The sequence below is a fragment of the Ichthyophthirius multifiliis genome, assembly GCF_000220395.1.
Source record: "Ichthyophthirius multifiliis unplaced genomic scaffold scaff_1120509251144, whole genome shotgun sequence".
Classification (NCBI taxonomy): domain Eukaryota; phylum Ciliophora; class Oligohymenophorea; order Hymenostomatida; genus Ichthyophthirius; species Ichthyophthirius multifiliis.
The window spans coordinates 63,908-86,904 of NW_004086162.1; the positions used below are offsets into that span (position 1 = coordinate 63,908).

A 22,997-nucleotide genomic window follows, 5' to 3' on the forward strand; every position below is an offset into this window, starting at 1 on the left:
GAGAAAAATATAATTAATGAAAATTCACTTAAAAAAATGATGAAAGACCTTAATTTCCTGTTTGATGATGAATAAATATAAGAGCTTTTTGTATTTATAGATGATGATAAAAACTTATATATTAGTTTAGAAGAATTTAAATAAAAAATGTTTGATTGTAAAATTAATATCTAATCTATTCTTGTTAAACTTAGAAGAGCTATTGTTTAAGTTTAATTTGATATTGAAGAAGCAATCACATCTAAGAAATAAGTTATTGGTTATTAATAATGGGTTTCGATTTTTAAGCTTAATAATATTTAAATCAAACCTTATGAATTAGAAGGTATATACAAACATTATTCATAAAATAATTCAAGAGAATTCAATATAAAGTAATTTTTATTAATTTTTGTTTTGTTTTGATTATTTATTTATTTATTAAAAATAGATAATTTTTAATTGATTTATAAGTAAATAATTTTAACATTTAAGATGTCAGGGAGAAAATATTTTTAATGTGTAGAAAATATAAAATCGAACCTGATAAATTATTTGAACTTTTTGATGAAAAGAAAGATAATTCTTTAGATTTACATGAATTTGCATAAATGTTATTTAATTTATAAATAAACTTTTCTGATGATGAATTAAAAGAAGCTTATTAAGTATTTGACTAAAATAAAGATGGCGATATAAGTCCTTAAGAATTTCGTTAAATAGTAGAAGGGTTGGCAGGATCAAATAATGCTTATATTCCTTAATTAATAAATTAGAATTATTATAAATAATAATAAATGAATTATCAAAATATACACGAATTATTAAATAAAACTGGATTTAATCCTAATGCACCTGCTAATATTGTTTAATAGCATAAAGAATTAAATACTTAATAAATATAAATAAAAGGTTAAAAAGATAGTAATAATAATAGTAGAAATTTATCACCTAAAAAATATCGTGCTAGTAAAAACTAATCATCATCTGAAAATTCACCTAAATAAGGAAGTTATGAAAAAAAAGAAAAGAAAAAGAAAAAAAACTAAAAAAGTCCTTCCTAAATTAGAAATGGACTTTAAGTGTTTAATTTTAAATAATATTTATAGTTAATAAGTAAATATGGAATGGAAGATACTGGAAAAAGTATTTTCTTTATATTTTGTTAATACGATGAAAATAAAAACTTTTAAGTCTATTTGCCAGGAATACTTTAACTTTTTGAAGATTTATCAATCAAAGTCAATCAATAACATGTTGGAATGTTTTTTTAAGCTGGATGTTTTAATAATGATGGAATTTTTCATTATATTTAAATTTTAAAAGAATTTTATTAACCTTAAATTCTTTTGTAAAATATTATCTGTTATTCCATAAAAGTTAATAATATGACTATTTAAGAATATTTTGAAGTTGTAAGATAAAACAGTTAATAATAATAAAAAAATTCTTAATTTTGGAGTTTTATTGAAATATTATTTTTAAATGAAAATCTAAATTTAAAATTAGAAAATGAATATTTATTAAGAGGTTTTAGTTAATTATTTGGAAATTAAAAGATCATTTCTTTCCAAAAGTTTAAAGACATAATGGAATAAAATGAGATTTTTTAACAAGGAAAAAAAATTAATAATTTAGATTCAGTTTTAGAAGATTAAAATGACGATTAAACAGTAGAAAAGTATTATAATGAGTAAGAATATACTGATGCTATGAAGATTTTATAAGAGAAATATTTCATTAATATTTTGCATATTTTTAGTAAATATGATTATAATAAATAATATTTGCTTTAAGATATTTCTGATCTTGCCCAAGTTTTTAAAATACTTCATATTGATATAAATCATAAAAATCTTGTAATATTATATAATTCTTATTAGGATGTTAATGGAAAATTTTGTTATTTATACTTATTGAAGAAATTTATTAAGTATTTTTTTTATATATAAAAAATATATATTTATTTTTAATATGTTAAAAATATATATTTTTTTTTATAGTATTATATATGTTTTTTCGTCAGTTATTTTTAGTATTTTGATTAACAATTAATTAAAAATAAAAGAGTTTTTTGAAAAATACAAATAATTAACCAATATGACTTTAGCTTGGAGTATAGATGAATTTTATGCTATAAATAAATAATTTAATTTGTAATATTCAGTTAGTTAATTAGAAGATTTATTAGAATAATGGAGTTCTAAATAACGCGGAAAAATATTTATTAACGATCTTGCTACTGGGTTAGGTATAGGAATTGATAATTCTCCTTAAACTATATAAACTATTTTAAATGATCAAATAGATAAAAGCTTTAAAAAATTAGCTTTGTCTTAAAAAGAAATATAAAAAGAATATTTATAAGAAAGATAACTTTAAATGATGAGATAAGGACAAAGAGAAAACTTTGATAACATAAGTAAAGAAAAAATAAAGCAATATATATTTGCTTTAACTGAATATATTCAACAAACTAACTTCTTTGATCCTTTTGAATCTATGTAAAGAAACGGATAACTTTCTTTCAAAGAAATTTATGAAGCTTTAAAAAATGGATACCCTATATTTTAATCATAGGAAGATATTAAATTATTAGCAAGTAAATTATATTATATAAAATTTTTATTTTGTTTAACAAAACATAAAATAAAAAAAGATTGGTTTGTAGCTGATGGACCTATTCTTTTAAGTGAATTAAAGCTTTTATTAAAATATGAAGATTTATAGGAGAATAGTTAAAAGGAAAATAACATCAATTAAAAATAAGTAAGATTTTAAGATTCTATAAAGAAATAAAATGAGGAAAAAAGCAAGAAAAAAATTCGAATAAATGAAAATTAGGCTCGATCATCTTTATAAAATCTCAAAAATGCATTTAAAAATAACATAAATTTAATGTTGAATATCTTTTTTCCAAAAGATGAGTAAAATACATCTATTACAAAGCAAGACTTTATCGAAGTATGTACGAAAGCTACCTAAAACATAGACAAAGAAGATGCGAAAAATCTATTTAATTATATAGATGCAAATATGTCAGGAGCAATATCCAAAAACGAATTAAAATTATAATTTGGTGATATTGAAAAATCTACAGATAAGGAAAATAAAAGCGCAAATGATGCAAGGTAAGCTATAAAATTAAGTTAAGAAATAGAAGATTAAATTCGAAACATATTCAAGGAAGTAGATAAAGATGGAAGTGGATATGTTGACCTAAATGAATTTGATGGACTTTTAAGAGCCGTAGGTATTAATGTAAGCTAAGATGAATAACTTAATTATTTTAATAGATTTGATAAAAATAATGATGGCTAAATTTCTTTTTTGGAATTTAAAATTATTTTAGAAGAAAAAATTAAATAAGAAATTCTTACTGCAGAAGATATTATTGATGATCTTAGAAAAGAATTTTTCAAAGTTGATTTGTATAAAAAAAGAGTTATTAATTTTTATTAATTAGGGTAATTAATATTTTCATATTAATTTTTTGTTTTCTAAAATTAAATAAAATATATTATTTAGATAAGTTTTGAGTAATCTTAATGTAAACATTTCTTAAAATGAACTTGAAGAAATTTTTAAAGCTATTGATATAGATTAATCTGGGTTTATTGATATAGATGAATTTCTTACTTTCCTTATGAAAAATAATTGTTAAGTTTCTTCTTTAGCTTCATCTGTGGCTTTAAATGTATTTTTTTTAACAAACAAAAATATATAAACAAACAAAAGATTCGTTCATAAAGATCATTAAATATAACAGATATGAAAATATTATTTGATTGTTTACCGAAAAATTTCCAGATATCATTTTTAAGAAAATTGACTAAATAAAAAATAAACCTTCCGAGTAGTACATTGCGTCCTAAAATAACAAATGTATAAATCTACGAAGACTTCATTTATGATAGAAATGCTTTTTTAAATAAAAAACCAAATCAAAACTTCTTAAATTCTGTTTTGTAAAAAAAGGTAAGTCCTTAATCAGAAGAAATTAATGTAGAAATTAAGCTTGATTATGCAACTGGAATTCCTCTTCCTAAAGATGATATTCCTCCTGAAAGTATTGTCTATAGACAGGTTTATATCAATATTTTTGATACTAAAACATAATAATTCATTTCTAATACTTGCAGAATGTAAGCTCGATGGGATCCTAATTATGAAGATAGATGGTATATATTTATATTTTTAAAAAATAATTATAATATATATATAAAAAAAAGGTATTTTAAAATAAAATAAATACCTTCAGAAAGTACATTTTTTCTAAGAAATAAAATATATAATTAATAATTGAATCAAGATTTATAAGTTTGCTTTGAATTTGTCATCAATGTTCGATTTTAAAATAATGAGAAAAAATAAGAAAATTCTAAACTCGAAAAACTTAAAAAAAATTATAATTTATAATACTAAAAATAAGATAATATTAAAAATACTTCACCTGATATTGAAATTTCATGTTGTTATGGAATTTTACCTTTATATTAGCTTTTTTAACAAGGTGCGGTTAAATAAATGTATATTTTAGAAGGTTTGAAATAAATTTAACTCCAAGGAGGATCCCCTTATAGAGTTTTGTAAATATAAAAATAAGATATAAAAGCTAACAGAGCAGGTTGGAGAAACATAATTAAGACAATAACAAAATAAATAACTACTACGTTAAGAATATATGTAAAATAAGCTAGTCAGTAAGATTTATTAAGTTTATCGGTTCTTCCAAATATTATTATTTTGCCAAAGCTTTCTTTGAATTTGGTTAAAAGTTTTAGAGAATGGATAGGAATAAAGTCAATAAAAGAAAATATGGAAGTAAATACTAATATGCATAATTTATTAGAAGTAAAAACTTTTACCAAATGTGTTGATTGTCCTGATATTTTTTAGGAATTTTATACTTTTTGGAATGAATAAATAATGTAATTTTATATTATTTATTATAGATATATAAATATATATATAAATAAATATATATATATTTTTATATATATATATATATATATATATATATATATTACTAAATTTAATAAGTAAATGCATTCAAAAATTCGATTTGGAAATGAAATGTATTGAGGTATGTTTGTAATAAATTTATGTAGTTATTAATAATAATGGATTTAGATTTTTAGATTTTGATCCCGCTTCTTGTTTTTACACACATCCTTAGTTAGTTGAAACTAGAAAAAAAATACTTTAGGCTGCTTTTAAAGATGCGAAAATATTATTGAAATTAGAAGATGGAATTGCGTATTTTTTATATATTTTTTTAATATTTTCTTTAATATTATTTATCAGGAATAATCTATAATTAAGATATAATTATGAACCGTTCAATATTTAATAAATATTAAGTGATGATGAAGAAGAGAATATGTAAATGATGCAACATTACTTTAATTAGAAAGATTAGTTATAATAAACGTTATTAAATCCCTATAAAATTAAATGAAATTTTTATATTAATTAACATATAAATATATATAATTTATTTATATAATTTTATCGAAGTTTACTGTATTTATATAAAAATTTTAATGAAATTCTTTGTGTTTTAAAAAAAATTCTATATATTTTTTTATGATTTTAATTAATATTTTTTAATAAACTGAATAGAAAATAACATATTAAAATTATTTAATTTTTTTTTTATTCTAATATGCATTTATATTTATTTATTTTAATATATATTATATTTTTTTATTTAAATAATATACATAATATTTATTTAATTATATTTTTTTTTTTATTAATTTTTATTTTATTTAGATTTTTAATTGTTTTATATTTAGATTCTACTAATTTTATTAATAAAGATGCTAAATATAAAATATATATATATATATATATATATAGATATATATATAAATATTATATCTATATATATATATATATTTATATAATTATTTATTTATATTATTAATAAAAAAAGGATTAAAGAAATGATAAAATTTAAATAATTTTAATAAAAGAAAAAACTTTAACATAAAAAAAACAATTTATTCATTATTTCTCCTTTTATTTTTTTTTATTTTATTTATTGTTATTTTTAGTTTTCCTTTCATTAACAATATTTCTTACTCTTTTAAAATAAATAAATAAAAATTAATAATAAGAATTTAAAAAAAAAAAAATACTTTCAAATCATTATTATTATTATTATTATTATTAAGCACTTAAGAGTAAGTTTTTAGCAGCAGGGTCTTCAGGGGCACCATCTCTACCAGTAGATCTTTCTCCCTTTTTATCATGAGTGTATAATTCGGCGAATTTTGCGGCTTTATTTTTATAAAAACACATATATAAATAAAAAAATTTATATATATATACCATCAAGTTTAGGTCTTTTTAAGACTTTGACTTTTTTAATAGTAATATCTCTAAGGGGGAAAACGCTCTTGGTATCTTTTTCCATTTTATGGACATAATCATCTGAGATAAGCTTTTTGGTGAATTCAGAAATGTTAGCTTTAGCAGCTTCGTTAGTAATATAAGTGTTAATTTTCTTTCTAATAGCTCTTACTTATGATGATTTAGCATAACAGGTAGAACCAGCAGATTTTCCTCCGAATTTTTTAGTGAATGCAATAGTGAATACTCTAACAATGTATCCGTCTGCAGTTTTACAATCAACTCTGCTTTCAATCAAAGTTTACCATTTTCTAATCATACTGCATAATTTATCTCTAGTAATATCTAATCCGTAAAATGAGGTTTTAGCGTTTCTTCCTTCTACTTCATCAATAACTAATTTAACTTTTCTCCTAAATAATGATATATTATTAAACACATATATTTATATATATATTATTTTTTATTTACCAATGTAAATTATTGCTTGAATCCTTCAAATCAGCTAAAGTAGATTCGACAACTCTTCCTTTAATTTCGTCGGATGCAATTCCTTTTTTTAATTTGGATTTTTACTTATTGAATTTTTTTTTTTAATATTTACTATTTCCTGAACTCTTTGTTACTAAAGTTTTACCAAAACTCTTAGAAGAAAAGGGAACTGGAGCTCTGAAGTCGTACCATTCTTTTCTTGAAAGAGGGTCAACGTTTCTTTTTTTAGATCCTTTTTTACCTCCCTTAGTTAATCTTTTATTTTTTCCTTAAGTCATTTTTTTTTTAAAATTTTTTTTGTTTTGTTTTAATAATTATAAATTTTTTTTTTCTTTTGTTTTTTTTTTATTGTACTTTTATTTTTTAAAGATTTTTATACCAATTTTATTTATAAAAAATGATATAATTTTGTATTTTTTATTTAATAAAAAAATAAAAGTAATATTTTTTTAATTTATTTTAATATAAATATAATTACTAATACATAAATATTTAAAATTTATAAACCTAATTTAATACTTTACTTATATAAACATATTATAATGTAAATAAAATTTATAAATTAGAATATATATCTAAAAATATATCTATTTATATTAAAATTATTTTATTATAAATATACATATTTAGGTTTGTATAGTTGTAAAAAAAAAATATTTATTATTAAAAAATACTTTTTTTTTTAAATAATAAAATAAAAATATGATTGTTAAATTTATAAATTTAAATAACTTTATAAGTTTCTCTTTGAAAAAATTAAAAAAACACATTGAAAAATTTTAGTTAACGAAAACATCACCTTAAGTAAATATTAGGATTATATAAATAATGTTCCTTTTTTGAAAGATTTTTAATGAAAAAGTAAATTTAAACAAATTATATTAAGAAATTTATATATTGGAAGATATATTATTAATAATAAAAAAAAGAAAATGTGACAAACAAGGAAACAAACATACAGTAATAACATAATAAATCCATAAATAAATATAAAATAAAAATCTTATTTAAAAATAAAAAACTACTAAATCATGTAATAGGATATAATTGGAATAATATGTGTATATGAATTAAAAAGATAATTATTTAAAAAAAGCAAGAATTATTAAATAGAAATAAATAGAATTTTTAGAATAAAAAAATATATAGATAAATAGAATTTATTACTTTAAAAATATTGTATAATAAAAAGAAACAATTTTATTATTATTAATAAAAATTATGGGATTTTTTTCTTACATAATGATTACTTTCATATAAATAGTATCTTATTAATTAAGATATTCATAAATAAAATGATTTATATATAAATCAATTTTTTTATTAATTTACGACTATTCATTTTTAAAGAAAGCTTTAGTTATTAAAGATTAAAAGATAATTTTTAATTTAAAAATTTGATAAAAAAATCATAATTCTAAGTATTTATTAACTAGATATAACTAAATAACTAAAATGAATATTATGATTATAAGTTTAAATATTTTTTAATTTATATGTTTTTTATCTTAAATTTATGACTTTTAAAAATATTAAAATAGAATTAATATTACAATTTCTTTTTTTAAAAAAATAATAAAAATATATATATAATTAATATTTTATAAGAAATATACTCTAAAAATATTATAATGAATAACGAATAATTTTATGATGAAATAGATATTATAAATGATATGTAAATAATTAAATAAACAACAACAACAAAAATAGATTTTTTTTAAATATTAGATACTCAAAAGATAATATATAATATTTAAAAAAAAATTAGAATTTACCTCTTTTAAAAAATAAAGTTTAAAATTATGCCTATTTAAATTCAAATTCAAGCCGAAAACAGTAAAAAACAAATAATGAGATTTCAGATATTTGGGAAAATGATATCTTACCTTAAATAAAAGAATAATAAAACCGAAAAAAAAAAAAAAAAATTTAGAAGAAGATTTACCAAATATTTCAAAAGAAAAAAGCCCTCCAAAAAAATTTTTCAAAAACGATAATACTATAGACTAATTATAAATAGAAAACATATAAAAAAAGAAGAAGGAGAAGGAGAAGAAAATAATAATTATGAATAATATGAAGAAGAAAATAATATATATAGTTATGAATAAAAAGAAGTAGAATATAAAGAAAACGAAAATAATGAATATCTTTAATTAAAGGATAATTTAAGCAATATTTCTGATTTACCAACATTAAATCCATATAATTAAATATAAATTGAAGAAGAAAATAATGAATAAATATAAAATAAATAATTAAAAAGTACTCAAATATAAAAAACCAATGGATTAATATAAAAAAGCAATAAAAAAAATATTTAAGGAAATAAATATAATGCCCCTAAAAATTAAATAAATAATAGATCTAATAGTGCTTAAAGAAATAAAGTAATAAACATAAATTAATAATAATATAATAAAGAATGTAAATAAATAAAAATTTTAGTTATATTTTTCATTATTATTATTATTATTTTTAAATAAAAATAAGCAAGAAGTAACTCTTTTGATAGATAATTTTAAGTTTTAAATAGTAAAAAATAAAAAATCTAAAATAATATATATTATTCTTTCTTTTTTTTGGTTTTTTTTTTTATATTTATGAAAAAGTGGAAAACTTAATGAAAGAAAAAAATTATTAAAATTTCACTTTAAAAGATTTAAAAGAAGAAAATAATTTACTTAGATAAAAATTGATTGAAATTAATTCCAAATTAAATCAAAAGATTCAAACGGCTTAAATATAAGTAAAGGGATACCATTTTTAAAAAGAAACATCATTTGATTATCAAAAAAAATAGGCTTCTGAAGTTGAAAATAATACAAAGATTATAAAATCTTACGAAAATGAACTTTAGAAGTTAAAAGAAAGGCTTTAAGTATTCTAAAATCCAAATTATACATAACAGTTAGATGAAAAAGTGTAAGCTATGAAATCTTTGATAGAAAATACGAAGAAGAATATGAAATAAATGAAGGTAGAGAATGATAAATAGGGTAAAAAATTAACAGAAAACAAAAATGTTGAATAAATGAGCAAAGAAATAATGTAAATAAAGAAGGAAATATAATAAAATTAACAAAAGAAAGACCAAAATGAGAAAAAATACTTAGAAATATAAAATTAAATAGAAGAAATATTAAAAATATAAAACTAAACTTAAGAAAAAATAAAAGAAAAAGAAGAATTTATGAAAATGAATAATATAGAACTATAATATAATAATAAAAATGAAAAGATGTAAAAGCTTTTAAATATAAAAAAACAATTAGAAACTATAAAAAAAATGAAAAAAACAAAAGAAAGTATTTTTAATAACGAATTAGAAGATTTAAAAAAAAAAATTAAAGAAAAAGAAGAAGAAATTAATAAAAAAAATTAATTTAAATAAGATTTTTAATTTAAAGTTATCTAAATTTTATAATGGAAATAAATTGAAGATTATAAATTTAAAAAAATACAAGAAATTTTTTATGATAATAATCGAAAAATTTAAAGTAAAGCTTCTTCAAGGAATTTAAGTCCGTTAAATTCACCAAAATATTAGTTAAGTAATAAATAATCTTAATAAAGTATTGATATTTCGGAATTTTAATAATAAGAAATTATTATATAATAATAAAAAGATGATAAAATTGATGAATTTAGTAAGCCTTTTGTTTTTAATAAAATGTAAAAGGCAATAAAAAATGATTATTTGGAATAATATATTGTTAGTAATAAAAATTATTAAACTTAAAACATTAAAAAAGAATTAGAAAATAATAATTAATAAAATAATGAACATATTTTAGGAGGAGATGAATTTAAACCTAAAATGTATAATTTCAAGAAGAATAATAAAGAAAAGTAATAATAATTATATAAATATTTAATAAAATATATAATCTTAAAAAAATTATAACAAATTTAAATAATAAAGTAACGAAAATACAGAAAACTAAAATTAAGAAAGCCTAAATCAATATAAAAAAAAAGAAAATAAATAAAAGGAAAATTAATAAAATATATAAAAGCCTTATATAACTAGAATTAGAAAAACCTCTGCTAGAAATTAGTAAAAAAAAAGAAAGAAAATTAAGATTTGGATAATATAAATAAAATATAAAATAAGGAAAAGTTCAACTTGAATTCTTTATTTGATAATATTCAAATATAAAAATAAGAAAATTTAAATAATAATTAATAATAAAAATAAGAATTAGAAAATCAAAATACTGAATAATAAAAAGAAAATACAGAGTATTATTCTTAGATAAAAAATGAAGATTAAAATTATAATAAAAATAAATAAAAATAATTAAATTTTAATGATAGTATTGAAAAAAAAACAATTTAGATAACGATAACGATTAAAAAAATAAAAACTAAGAAATAAAAATTATTTAAAAATATGAATCTTTTTTAAAAACAAATGAAAAAAATACAAGAAATAAAGATTAAATTTTAAATAAAACTAAAAATCATTAAAAAAGAAATATTTTCGGATAATATACTATTCCGTTTGATCTTGATGTACCATAAATGATAGGAGAAAATTTATAATAAATATAATAAAATATAAGTTAAATAGAAAAAAAATTAAAAATTAAAAGTAGAATGTATAATATATAAGTGATGAAGAAGACTTAAATTTTTTAGAATAAGATAATAAAAAAATTATTTATGAAAATGATAAGGATATATTAAAATAAAATAAAAATAATAATTAAAAAAAATCAAATAAGAATATTATAAATAACCTTATAAAATAATGTAATATATTTATAATAAAAAAAAATAATAATTTAATTTTATATATATTAAATTTAGGAGAAATAATAAATTATAAGAAATATCAAAAAAGATATTATAAAAGAATAGAAAAATTTTGATAAATAGATGTATTATATAAATTATAAATTATAAAAATAAAAATATAAATATGTAAAAATATAAATATATATATTTTATATATTTTTAAATTTTATATGTTCATATTATTTTTATATAATCAATATTTTTAATTTTTATTTACATATATAATTTTTTTTTTTTATGTCAATTTTTTTTTTATAATAAAAAAATATTTTATTTTAATTATTATTTATTAATATTTTAATTTATAAATAAATATTCTAAAAAAATCATTATATATATTCATCCAGAATTATACAATTTTTTAATTTTTCTTCATTATACATTTATTTATATTATTCAATAGTAATTAATTAATTAATTTCTTCACTTTCTAAATCGCCTTAAATAATATTTGGAGGCCTTATAAAATATAATATAATAATAATTTATAAAAATAAAATAAAATACCATTAATATTATGTAACATTAGGCGCGTTTCCACCAAATTTTTATTCTACTTAGATTTTATTGCAATGTTTAAATAAATCAGAAGGACAGTTTGATTTAATAATGTTAACTTTATTTACAGTATTTTCTTCAAGGAAATGCTAAACAGCTTTCCAAGGAATCCAAACTGTATTAGAGCAATTAACGCAATATAATTTATACATTCTAGCTCTATAATTAGATTATAGGAATTTTATAATCTTTTCAAATTTCTATATTTTATAAAATAAAAAAAAATATTAGATTTTTTGTTTTGTTTTACAAATATAGGTAAAGAAAATAGTCCAGTATTATTAAAATCTAAAATAATAACCCAGTTTTCAACTTATCCTGGTAAAAGCATATTATTTATAACAACTTCAAGAAAGTAAGAAATATACAATATCATTTTATCTTCTTCAAATTATTTAAAATCTAATTTATAAGCATTTAATACCATAATAGGCCTAAATCTACTATCTCTTCCATGAAGATATATAATTCCTGAAGTCAAAAATTTATATATTTCATCTTAATTTTTTATTAATTCATCGGAATATAATTGTGATAAAGTCGCCTATCTCCATGTATTATGACTTTTTGCACTCGCTATTGTATTTTGGTAGTTATATCCACTGGCTTATATAAAACGCATTTTATTAGCCTTATTCCAATACTTATAATCATTAAATACTTCTTAGTCTTGTGTATTTTATTATAATTAATTTTCAAACTTTTAATACTCTTAATTTTCGAAATCTGTGTATTAGGAATTACCTTCAAAATACCAGCGATTTCCTTTTATACCTTCTCCATTAATTTATTAAGAAACTTTTTTTAAATTTTAAAATAATATATAATTATTTTTATTATCGTTTTACTTGATGGGAAATATAAGTAGGCTTATTTTGGTGGATTTAAAAATTAGTAATTGTTTGGACTTTCTAAATTGTTTTTCATATATTTATTTTTTTTATTAAACAAAAATTATTAAATATTATTTTTTTATTTATTTTGTTAGTAATTGTATATTTTTAAATAGAAAAAAAAAAAGATAAAAAAAATATAAAAATAAAAAAAGATATTTATATAATAATATAAATATATATATTTTTTTTTATTTATTAAATATTAATTAATATATTTTATTATATTTATATTTTTAAATTTTTTAAACCTTACATAATTTATATGAGTTAAAACAGTTAAAATAATGATTATGAACAATATGAAGACTAATACAATATATAATGTAAATAAAACATAATTAAACAAAGCAAAATTTATTAACTATTAAACAATATTAATAAAATTTATTTTGTAAATTTAATAAATAAAAAAAAAGAAGATAATAATTATAGCCAAGATCATTATAATTCTGAAATAAATAATTAATAAAATAGTGATTAAAATTCTTAATAATTAAATATTCCATAATAAGCCGAAAATTAAATATAATTAAATATAAATAATGTATTTTTATTTTTGATTATAATATATTAATATATTAATTTGTTTTTATTTTTTAATTCAGACATAAATTATCTTCAAAAGATAAGATAATTCTATTGATTTAAAGCTTTTTATTGGATAATTGCCTAAAATATGGTATTCTTTAATTAATTTTTTTATATATATTTAAATATAAAATGGGAGTTTAAATATAGTTTATATCTTAAAAGAGTTAAAAATACTAATAAATAACATACATATAATTATGTATAGTTATAGACATAAATAATTTCAAAAAAATAAATAAAATAAAATAAAAAACACATAATTTTAATTTTAAAAAATCAAATTAATTTATCAAAAATAAAATTTCAAAAAATATAAATTATTAATAAAAAATAGGGAAAAAGAATAAATAAAAGACTTCTTTACAAAATATGGGAAAATATATGAAGTATAAGTAATAAGGGATGCAAAAGGGTAACATAAAGGCTGTGCTTTTGTAAAATTTGCATCAATGACTGACGCTGAAAGGGCAATATAAGATTTAAAAAACAAACCTTTATCAGGAGTTTATATATATATATATATATATAAACATATATTTATTCCTTTACTTATATCTAAAAGATGAAAAATAATATAGAAATAAAATGGGCTGATAATGAGGAAGAAAGATTAGGTGTTAACTAAGATTCTGATCATAAATTATTTATAGGTTCATTACCAAAAACTTGTACAGAAGTAATATATTTGTTTATTTTTTGTTAATAAAATAATAATTAAAAAAGTAAAATATAAGAGATATATTTGAAACTTTCGGAGAAATAGAAGAACTTCATTTAATGAAAGATAGCTAGAATAATACTAGATAAGCTTTTTTAAAATATAAATTAAAAGAAAAAGCGCATTTAGCAATAAGGAATTTGAATTCTTAAGTTTATATAGGAAATTCTGAAAATCCAATTGAAGTTAGATTTGCAAAAAAATATATTGAACCAGAACATACAAAATCAGTTTTTTTTTATTGAAAAAAAAATAAAAAATAATAATATTAATTTTATGTTTTTATAAAAAAAAAAAAGATTATACCATAAAAAAAGAATGATGTTCCTTAAGTTAATGTAAAATTAAAATAAATAATAATAAATTAAATTATTTTAAATTTTTTTTTTAGTGGCAAAAAATATATTTTAAATATTATACTGAGGATAATATAGGATATTATTATCATCCTTATACAAATTCTAGCAGTTTCGATAAACCATAAGCTGGATCTTTAATAAATGATATTGATGGATCAACTGAATTCATAGAAGCTAACCCTATATAATAACTTTTAATGTAGAAAAATGAAGTTTTTGTTATTAATGATAGAAAAGATGTTTGTAAATAATTTTATTAATATTTTTAAAATATAAAAATTAAAAAAAAAAGATGATGGGAAAAAGCATGGTCCTCCAGGTTCTAATTTATTCATTTTTCATCTTCCTACTGATTTTAGAGATTCGGATCTTGAAAGACTTTTCGGTTAATTTGGAGAAGTTATTTCTGCAAGAGTAAATACTAGACCAGATGGTACTAGCAAAGGATTTGGTAATTATTTATTTAGAAAATAAAAAATTAAATATTTTTTTTTCTTTTTTCTAGGTTTTATTAGTTATAATTCTGCAAAAGAAGCTGAAGATGCAATTAATAATTTGAATGGATTTTAACTAAAAAGTATTTTTTAATTATTTGTTTTTTGTAATTTATTATATTTTTTATGTTTAGATAAAAGATTAAAAGTAGAAATAAAAAAAGAATAAAATACATTACATTCTTCTTCTTTTTAGAATAATTTTAATCCGTTTTGAGAGAAGGATAAAAAATAAAAAAAATTAATTTAAAAATAAAAAATTTCTGAACAGTAAGAAAATCGCATTAAAATAAAAAAAAATATATAAAAATAAATTAAAATCATTAAATTTATTTATTCTTTCATTTTAATATTATATGAATATAAAAAGTATATATTTATCTATATCCTTTTTGTTCAAAAATTTGTTTTTTATTCAATTTATTTTGTTTATATTTTTTTCATAAATTTTATTTTTTTCTAAATATCAGTATATTTTATTATACATATTTATAAACATTTATGTGTAAAAACGTTAAAATTAATCATATAATACGAGTATTGATATTTTTGTTTTGTATTTTGATTTTAATAAATTTATAAAATTTTTATAAAAATTATAATATTAATATTTAAAAAATATAAAATTTTTTAAATATAATAAGTTTAATTGTATAATGAAAAAATAAAAAAAAAATTATAATTAATATTATATATAAATATGAATATAAATAATATAATATATATATATATATATATATATATATATATATATATATATATTAATTTATTTTATTATATTAATATTTAACATTTGAAAATTTATTTATTAATGAATACTAATAATTAATATAAATTCTTTTCTTTTTGTTTATATAGTTATAAATTTATTATATATGATTTTTATTTATATAATTTTTTTTTTTTATTTATTTATATTTAATTTTATATATATCTTTTTTATAAATAAATTTTACTTTTTTTTTTTTTTTTTTAATATTAGTTTGTTCTTTTTTTAATCAACTAAAATTATATTCCTGCTTTACAAAGTAATGTAACATAAAAAATAATTTTTTTCAAAACTAGCTTCCTTCGCTATTAAAACCACTTTGTAAGCTCCTATATTTATTTTTCATCTCTTCAATATATTTTTTTTTTTATATGTAATTTATAATTAACTTTTTATTTATAATCTTTTAATTGTGTTTAGTTTATTTTTTCTTAAGTAATTAAAGTGTAATTTTTTTTTATATATTTAAATCACAACATCCATATGATTTTTAATATAACTAGTTTATATTGCTGTATGTTTTGTTTTGTTTCTAAATTGCTTATATTAAAATGAGTCCTTAGATCGTTATTGAATATATTATTTAAAATTTTCTAATGTTTGAAATATAATTAAATAAATATTGCATTTAATTTTTTAATTTTTTTAGATTAAATAAATATCTTTTTCTTATATTGGGATTTTTATACATTAAAATTTAAACATAATGTATTTTATGAACTTTTTAAATTTTATTTTTTAATTTTATTTAATATTTTATAAGATATTTTAATGATTTTCACAATATAATTATACTATATATTTTTTTATTCTAAATACTTAATAAACTTTTACTTTTATTTATTTTAATATAATGTATAATATTTTATTATTATTTAATAAATGTTTTTTTTTTTTTTTAGATAATGTTTTTTAATCTACTATATATATTTGAGTATTATAAAAAATTAATTTTTTTATTTTTGAAATTTTATTGTATATATTATAATAATGTATTTTATTATTTTTGTAAAACTATATTTATTCTTTAAATAATTTTAATATAAAGCAAAAAAAAAAAAAATATTTATCAAATTTTATTAAAAATACTTTTATTATTTTTTTTATTTATTTAATTTAAATTGTTTATAAATTTAACAAACATAAAATTATATATTTTTATTTTAAAATTATTAAAACATTAATCATTTAAAAAGGATTGAATGTAAGATTAAAATAATGAAAAGCAGTAATTGTTAATAGGATAAATAATATAAGAAAAGAAAAAAATAAAATGAATTAATGGATAACAAAAGCTTCATATGAAATATAAACGAAATTAGGTAAAGGTGGTTTTGCGAAAGTGTATTTAGCAAAAGAAATATAAACTAATTAAAAATATGCTATAAAAGTAGTAGAGAAGAAATCTCTTATAAAAGATTCATTTAAAGAAAAAGTATTTTTTGTTATATTTTTTTTTAAATTATTATTTATTAGTTTAAACAATATAAAAAATATTTTTTTTTAATAACAAAAAGTTAAAATAAGAAATAAATTTTTAAAAAATACTTGATCATGAAAACATTGTAAAATACTATAAATCTTTTGAAGATTAATATTTTGTTTATATTATTTTGGAATATTGTAGTAATTAAGTAATTTTTAAATTTTTTTTATTATTAATAAAATATTTACTTTTTTAGAGTTTTAAAGAATTATTAGATAGAAGAAAAAGACTAACAGAAATTGAAATTAAAAGCCATTTAATTTAAATGATAAAGTCACTTTAATATAGTCATTCTAAAGGAGTAATTCATAGAGAGTAATATATTTATTTATTTTGTTCAAAATAAAAAATAAATTATAAATAAAGTTTAAAAATAGCAAATATTTTTCTTAACCATAATATGGTTGTTAAATTAGCAGATTTCGGATTATCTGCTTTTATAGAATTTCCTTAATAAAAAAGAATGTAATTTTTTATATTATTTATTTTTATTTTAACAAAAATTATTCAAGGACTGTTTGTGGTACTCCTAATTATATTGCCCCTGAAGTTTTAAAAAAATTAGGACATGACTATATGGTGGATATATGGGCTTTGGGTGTAATTACTTATACTTTTTTAATTGGAAAACCTCCTTTTGAAGAAAAAGAGGTTGAAAATACTTTAGCAAATATTAAAGCAAATAGATACAAATTTCCTGTAAAAAATTATTAATAATATATATATATTTAAATAATTATTAAAGTAAAATATAGAAATTTCAAGAGAAGCTACAGATTTTATAAAAAAAGCACTAAATTAAAATCCTGAGGAAAGATTAAGCTTATAAGATATGTTAAATCATTCTTTTTTATAAAGTGAAATTTATGAAATACCTATTACTTTGCCAAACAGTACTTTGGCTTTGCCTCCTACTTAAATTTATTTAAAGAAAATATTAAAAAATCAAATTGAAAATGTTTAAAACGAAAGTAATATTTTAATGTCTGAATATTAGGATAATTAAAAAATATTAAATTAAAATATTTTGGTGATTGATTATATTGATTGTAATAACAACTTTTATTTATCATATTATTTAAACAATGGTAATACTGGAATTATATTTAAAGATAATTCTCATGGAATTTTATTGTAAAATGAGTAATAAAAAGATATATATATGTTATTTTATTATTTTATTTGTTAAAAAAAAAACTATTTTTTTATTAGAAACTTTTTATTTTCTTAAAATATAAATTCGATAAATGATTATATTAGCTTTAATAAAAACTAAATTCCTGAAAAGCTTGCTGCTTAATACTCATTAACTTATTAAATAAAATAATTTTTCTATAATAAAAATTTGATTATAGTATTTTTATATATTTAAAACTTTAAATTTATATGTTTATTTAAAGAATTCCGAACTTAATAAAATATAGGATTGTTAAGAAATAAAATAGATATTTATAAAAAAGTTTTAAAATAGTAATTAAGCTTCAGTTTTTAAGTTTAATAATCAAAATTTATAAGTAATATTTTATGATAAATCCTAAATATTTATAGAATAAAAAAGCAAAAATATATATTTTAAAGATAAAAATGGTATTTTGTAAATTTATGATATTAAAAATTATAAAGATATACCGAATAAATTAACAAAAAGAATTATTTATATTAAAAATAATTTTAATAAAAAAATTAAGAAATTAATTAATACTGCTGCATCTACTAATTATTCAAACTAATCAAATGTTTTAATGGATAAATTGATTGTAGGATAAAAGCTTTAGTTCTCTGCAGTTAAGTTATGATAGAAGTTATAGTATTTTTATAGAATAGAAATGTTAATTTTTGAAAAAAATATTTCATAAATAAAACATTTATATTTTAATATATATATATAAAAATAAAATAAAAATTATAATGACTTTTTTAATATAAAAAATATACATAAAATGATTATTTATATAAAATTTATATATTTTAGTAATAAATACATAAATAATTTAATACATTATCTAAAATATATATTTTAAAATATAAATAAAAATATTAAAAAGTAATATAAAAAATTTAATTTAATATTGAAAAGTAAAATAATATCTAATAGTTATTACAAACACGTGTTTTTTGAATCAAATAAATATAAATCTTATTTTTTAAAAAAAATAATAAATAAAAAATAAAAAAAAAATTAAATATATAAAATAAAAGATATATATTTTTTATAACTATGTCTAGCTTTAAAGATTCATTTACAAGAGGGGAAGGAGATTAAAATCTTTAATATGATGATACAGCTTTTTGTTATTTTTTTTTGACTTTTTTAGGGACTGTATAATTAGTCTTTGTATGGAAAACATTAAGCTAACTATTATATAATCCTTTAAAAGATATATTAAAGAATGCAATTAAAAATAAATTTTTTGATTAAAAATTAAAGATACTTCGCCAATAAATAAATAAAAATAAATACAATTCAAGTTTATTTTTTAAAGTAAGAAACAATAAATTAATACCTAAATCTTAAATTTTTTTTTTAAAAAAATAATAAAAAATAAGATACTAATAATAATTGCTATTACTATATTAATATTTAAAACTTACTAAAGTATTCCTGAACAATAAAGTTTAAAACGGTTTGATCCTTATGATATTTTAGAAATAAGCAGATCAGCTACTGATAAAGAAATAAAGAAAGCTTATAGGTATTTTTTAAAATAAATTAAAAAATAAATAAATAATTTTTTAAAAAAATTAGACGTTTAATGATAAAGTATCATCCTGATAAAAATGATGAACCAGATGCAAAACATAAATTTTTATTAATAACAAAAGCACATGAATGTTTAACAGATGAAAAAAAGAAGTAAGCATGTGAAAAATTTGGAAGTCCTGATGGTCCAGGAAGTTTACATGTAGCAATTGCAATGCCTTCGTTTTTATTAAAAAAAGAAAACCATGTTACTATTTTGGCTATATTTTTTTTAGTTTTTATTGTTATTATACCAACTTATGTTATTTATTGGTTTTAAGATAGTGAGAAATTAAATGATAAAGGTATATATAATTATTTATTATTTTAATTTAAAATATGTTATTTAGGTATGTCAAGAGATAATTATGAAATTCTATTATATATTATGAATGAAAACATGCCTTCTAATTAAATTCCTGATATTATTGGTTTTTGTATGGAGTTTAGAAAAATGTATGCTTCGAATTTAGAAAGTAAATAATTGGTTAAAGTATTTTTTTTTTTAAAAAAAAAAAAAATTAAGTTAATAAATATTTTTTATTATTATTATTTAAAAAGTTATATTCCTAAGTTGTTGAATAATTCCCTTAAAAAAAAAAAAACATGTAATAAATAGAAAAGGCTTATGTACTTCTTTGCGCACATATGTTAGGTTTAGAAATTCCTGAAACTTCAAGGGAACAATTAACTTATATTTAAAAAAAAACTCCTGCAATTTTAGATTCAATGATAGATCTATGTTGCAGTTTAGGCTAACCAAGAGGATAATAATATAAATACTTAGGAGGTTAATGCTTATTGAATACAATATTTTTCTAATAACATTTTTATTAGGTTATTTTTTTTATTTTATTTTTAAATAAATATATATATAAACAAAAGGGATTATGGGGAAACAATATAGAAATGAATCAAATAAGTTATTTTTATGAAAACGTAGAATTAAAAAAATCCTAAAAACTCGGTCCATTAAGAAATTTAGTGAAATAAACAAGAGAAGAACGTAAATTGAAAGTTGTTGAAAGTGAATAAGACTTAAAAGAAGTAAATGATGAAATCGATAATTTCCCAAATATAGAAATTTCTTACAAAGTACATGTCCCTGATTAATTGGAATTAACAGACGCAGATATTTATGAAGTGTAAATAAAATTAGAAAGATTAAATATTGAAAAAGGAAAATAAATTAAATATAGTAATACTCCTAGATATCCTTTCTTTAAATAAGAAAAATGGCATATTATTATTACTAACATTAAAAAACATATCGTGTATTATGAATTTATTACTAGTCAAGAAAAAGAAGTTGAAGTTTCATTTAAATTACCTCCTCATTAACCGGGTATTCATTAATATGTTTTATATGCAAAACCTGATTGCTATATTGGATTTGATATTGAAAAAGAAGTTAAATTTAAAGTTTTTTCTGTTAAAGATGTTAATAGGGTAATTTTTATTATATATGTATTATAAAGAATATTATTAAATTTTTTTATTTGATAGGAAAAATTCTAATATCACTAAGAAGATTAAGATTTAGGTGCTACACCAACATTGTTCTAGTAAATGATGTAGGTAATGGCTCCGAGATAAGAAGAAGAAGAAGAGGAAGAAGAAGAAGAATAAAATTAATAACCAAATAGAAATAATGATAAAGAAGAATAAAATATTAAGGAAAATTAAAAAGAAGAGGAAAGTGATTAAGAAGAATTGGATAAAAAAGAGGTAAAAAAAAATAATTGAATTTTTATTTAAGTAAATTTTTATAATTAATTAATAAAACAAATATCAACTAATATTTTAAAAAATTTGATAAGAATATTTATTATGTTATTTTATTTTAAATATACATATATATATATATATTTATATATAATATATATATTTATATTTATTTTAATATTATTTTATATTTTAATATTTACAATAATTTAATTAATAGAAATTTATTTTTTTATAATTTTAATCAATTTATTTTCTATTATTTTAAAGATATATTAATATTATTTAATTTTTTTAAATAACTAAGATTTTAAGTGACTTCTCATATTTTGTTTTTTTATTTTTATTTTATTTATATCCTATAAAATTAGGTTATTTAAAATTTATTATAGATTTATTCGTTAAAAAATATATTTAAAATTTTAATTTTTTTAATGACATAAAATATGTCTAAAAATTTTATAGAATAAATTATAAATATTTTTTTTTTTTAATAAATATTTAAAAAGTACAAAAATATTATTATAAGATTTAAAATAAATATTATTATTATTATTAACTTTTTATTTAAAATATATATATGTGTTTAACAATTTTCTATATTTATCAATATTTTGTATTAATTAAATTAATATTTATTTAATATATATTATTAAAGAAAAAGATAGAAAAAAATTATAATAATAATTAAATAAAAGTAAAAATAATTAAATATTTTAAATAATTTTTTCGCAATAAATAAAATTAAAAATAATAGTTATAAAAAATGGTTTTAATTAATAATATATAATACCACATTAAAATTATAAAAAAAAGGATGACGAAATAGCTAGACAGGCTGCATAAATGGAAGAAAAAATGAAAAAAATGGGCAAGAAAAAACCTCTTATTAAATAAGATAAAGATGTATTAATTTTAAAATTATAATTTTGATTTATTAAAAATTATTTATAACATTTTAAAGAAAAAAGTTTTTGATTCTGCAGATTATTATAAAGATTAAGAAGAATAAGGAAAAAGTTGA

At 16.8% G+C, this 22,997-nt stretch overlaps 5 protein-coding genes across 5 annotated transcripts, besides 29 other annotated features; 3 read left to right on the forward strand and 2 right to left on the reverse strand. All coding sequences in view use genetic code 6, as the record gives it.

The window, feature by feature from the left end:
- Window positions 1-744: 744 nt before the first annotated feature.
- Window positions 745-792: a microsatellite.
- Window positions 793-1,915: 1,123 nt separating this feature from the next.
- Window positions 1,916-1,979: a microsatellite.
- Window positions 1,980-2,361: 382 nt separating this feature from the next.
- IMG5_148630 (hypothetical protein) lies at window positions 2,362-4,151 on the forward strand (the record flags this gene model as incomplete). Its single annotated transcript, XM_004030970.1, has 5 exons — window positions 2,362-2,581; window positions 3,008-3,446; window positions 3,508-3,676; window positions 3,958-4,065; window positions 4,122-4,151. The coding sequence occupies 5 exons, from the start codon at window positions 2,362-2,364 to the stop codon at window positions 4,149-4,151; spliced, it is 966 nt and encodes a 321-aa protein (XP_004031018.1).
- A 766-nt stretch (window positions 4,152-4,917) lies between these two features.
- Window positions 4,918-5,006: a microsatellite.
- A 235-nt stretch (window positions 5,007-5,241) lies between these two features.
- Window positions 5,242-5,277: a microsatellite.
- A 355-nt stretch (window positions 5,278-5,632) lies between these two features.
- Window positions 5,633-5,704: a microsatellite.
- Window positions 5,644-5,719: a microsatellite.
- Window positions 5,707-5,764: a microsatellite.
- A 54-nt stretch (window positions 5,765-5,818) lies between these two features.
- Window positions 5,819-5,890: a microsatellite.
- A 32-nt stretch (window positions 5,891-5,922) lies between these two features.
- IMG5_148640 (ribosomal protein, putative) lies at window positions 5,923-7,112 on the reverse strand. Its single transcript, XM_004030971.1, has 5 exons — window positions 6,944-7,112; window positions 6,811-6,892; window positions 6,319-6,752; window positions 6,126-6,266; window positions 5,923-6,070 (listed from the first exon to the last, which is right to left on the reverse strand). Exons 1-4 carry the CDS (start codon window positions 7,107-7,109, stop codon window positions 6,133-6,135), a joined length of 816 nt encoding a protein of 271 aa, XP_004031019.1. The 5' UTR covers window positions 7,110-7,112; the 3' UTR covers window positions 5,923-6,070; window positions 6,126-6,132.
- Window positions 6,005-6,038: a microsatellite.
- Window positions 6,135-6,159: a microsatellite.
- An 817-nt stretch (window positions 7,113-7,929) lies between the features above and the next one.
- Window positions 7,930-7,975: a microsatellite.
- Window positions 7,946-8,025: a microsatellite.
- A 1,905-nt stretch (window positions 8,026-9,930) lies between these two features.
- Window positions 9,931-10,009: a microsatellite.
- Window positions 10,010-10,803: 794 nt separating this feature from the next.
- Window positions 10,804-10,843: a microsatellite.
- A 676-nt stretch (window positions 10,844-11,519) lies between these two features.
- Window positions 11,520-11,578: a microsatellite.
- Window positions 11,579-11,724: 146 nt separating this feature from the next.
- Window positions 11,725-11,782: a microsatellite.
- Window positions 11,734-11,785: a microsatellite.
- Window positions 11,786-11,963: 178 nt separating this feature from the next.
- Window positions 11,964-13,122, reverse strand: IMG5_148650 (hypothetical protein; the record flags this gene model as incomplete). The annotated part of the gene is made up of 3 exons (XM_004030972.1): window positions 11,964-12,395; window positions 12,446-12,993; window positions 13,044-13,122. 3 exons carry the CDS (start codon window positions 13,120-13,122, stop codon window positions 11,964-11,966), a joined length of 1,059 nt encoding a protein of 352 aa, XP_004031020.1.
- Window positions 13,123-13,211: 89 nt separating this feature from the next.
- Window positions 13,212-13,247: a microsatellite.
- A 697-nt stretch (window positions 13,248-13,944) lies between these two features.
- Window positions 13,945-13,985: a microsatellite.
- Window positions 13,947-14,015: a microsatellite.
- Window positions 14,016-14,244: 229 nt separating this feature from the next.
- IMG5_148660 (hypothetical protein) lies at window positions 14,245-15,480 on the forward strand (the record flags this gene model as incomplete). Its single annotated transcript, XM_004030973.1, has 6 exons — window positions 14,245-14,358; window positions 14,700-14,738; window positions 14,792-15,002; window positions 15,052-15,210; window positions 15,265-15,336; window positions 15,388-15,480. The coding sequence occupies 6 exons, from the start codon at window positions 14,245-14,247 to the stop codon at window positions 15,468-15,470; spliced, it is 678 nt and encodes a 225-aa protein (XP_004031021.1). The 3' UTR covers window positions 15,471-15,480.
- Window positions 15,481-15,535: 55 nt separating this feature from the next.
- Window positions 15,536-15,581: a microsatellite.
- A 357-nt stretch (window positions 15,582-15,938) lies between these two features.
- Window positions 15,939-16,015: a microsatellite.
- Window positions 16,016-16,118: 103 nt separating this feature from the next.
- Window positions 16,119-16,152: a microsatellite.
- Window positions 16,153-19,653: 3,501 nt separating this feature from the next.
- Window positions 19,654-19,706: a microsatellite.
- Window positions 19,707-19,726: 20 nt separating this feature from the next.
- Window positions 19,727-22,997, forward strand: IMG5_148670 (hypothetical protein; the record flags this gene model as incomplete). Its single annotated transcript, XM_004030974.1, has 8 exons — window positions 19,727-19,990; window positions 20,056-20,201; window positions 20,255-20,553; window positions 20,599-20,741; window positions 20,810-21,697; window positions 21,755-21,976; window positions 22,790-22,879; window positions 22,938-22,997. 8 exons carry the CDS (start codon window positions 19,727-19,729, stop codon window positions 22,995-22,997), a joined length of 2,112 nt encoding a protein of 703 aa, XP_004031022.1.
- Window positions 21,843-21,874: a microsatellite.
- Window positions 22,096-22,142: a microsatellite.
- Window positions 22,102-22,166: a microsatellite.
- Window positions 22,102-22,172: a microsatellite.
- Window positions 22,195-22,241: a microsatellite.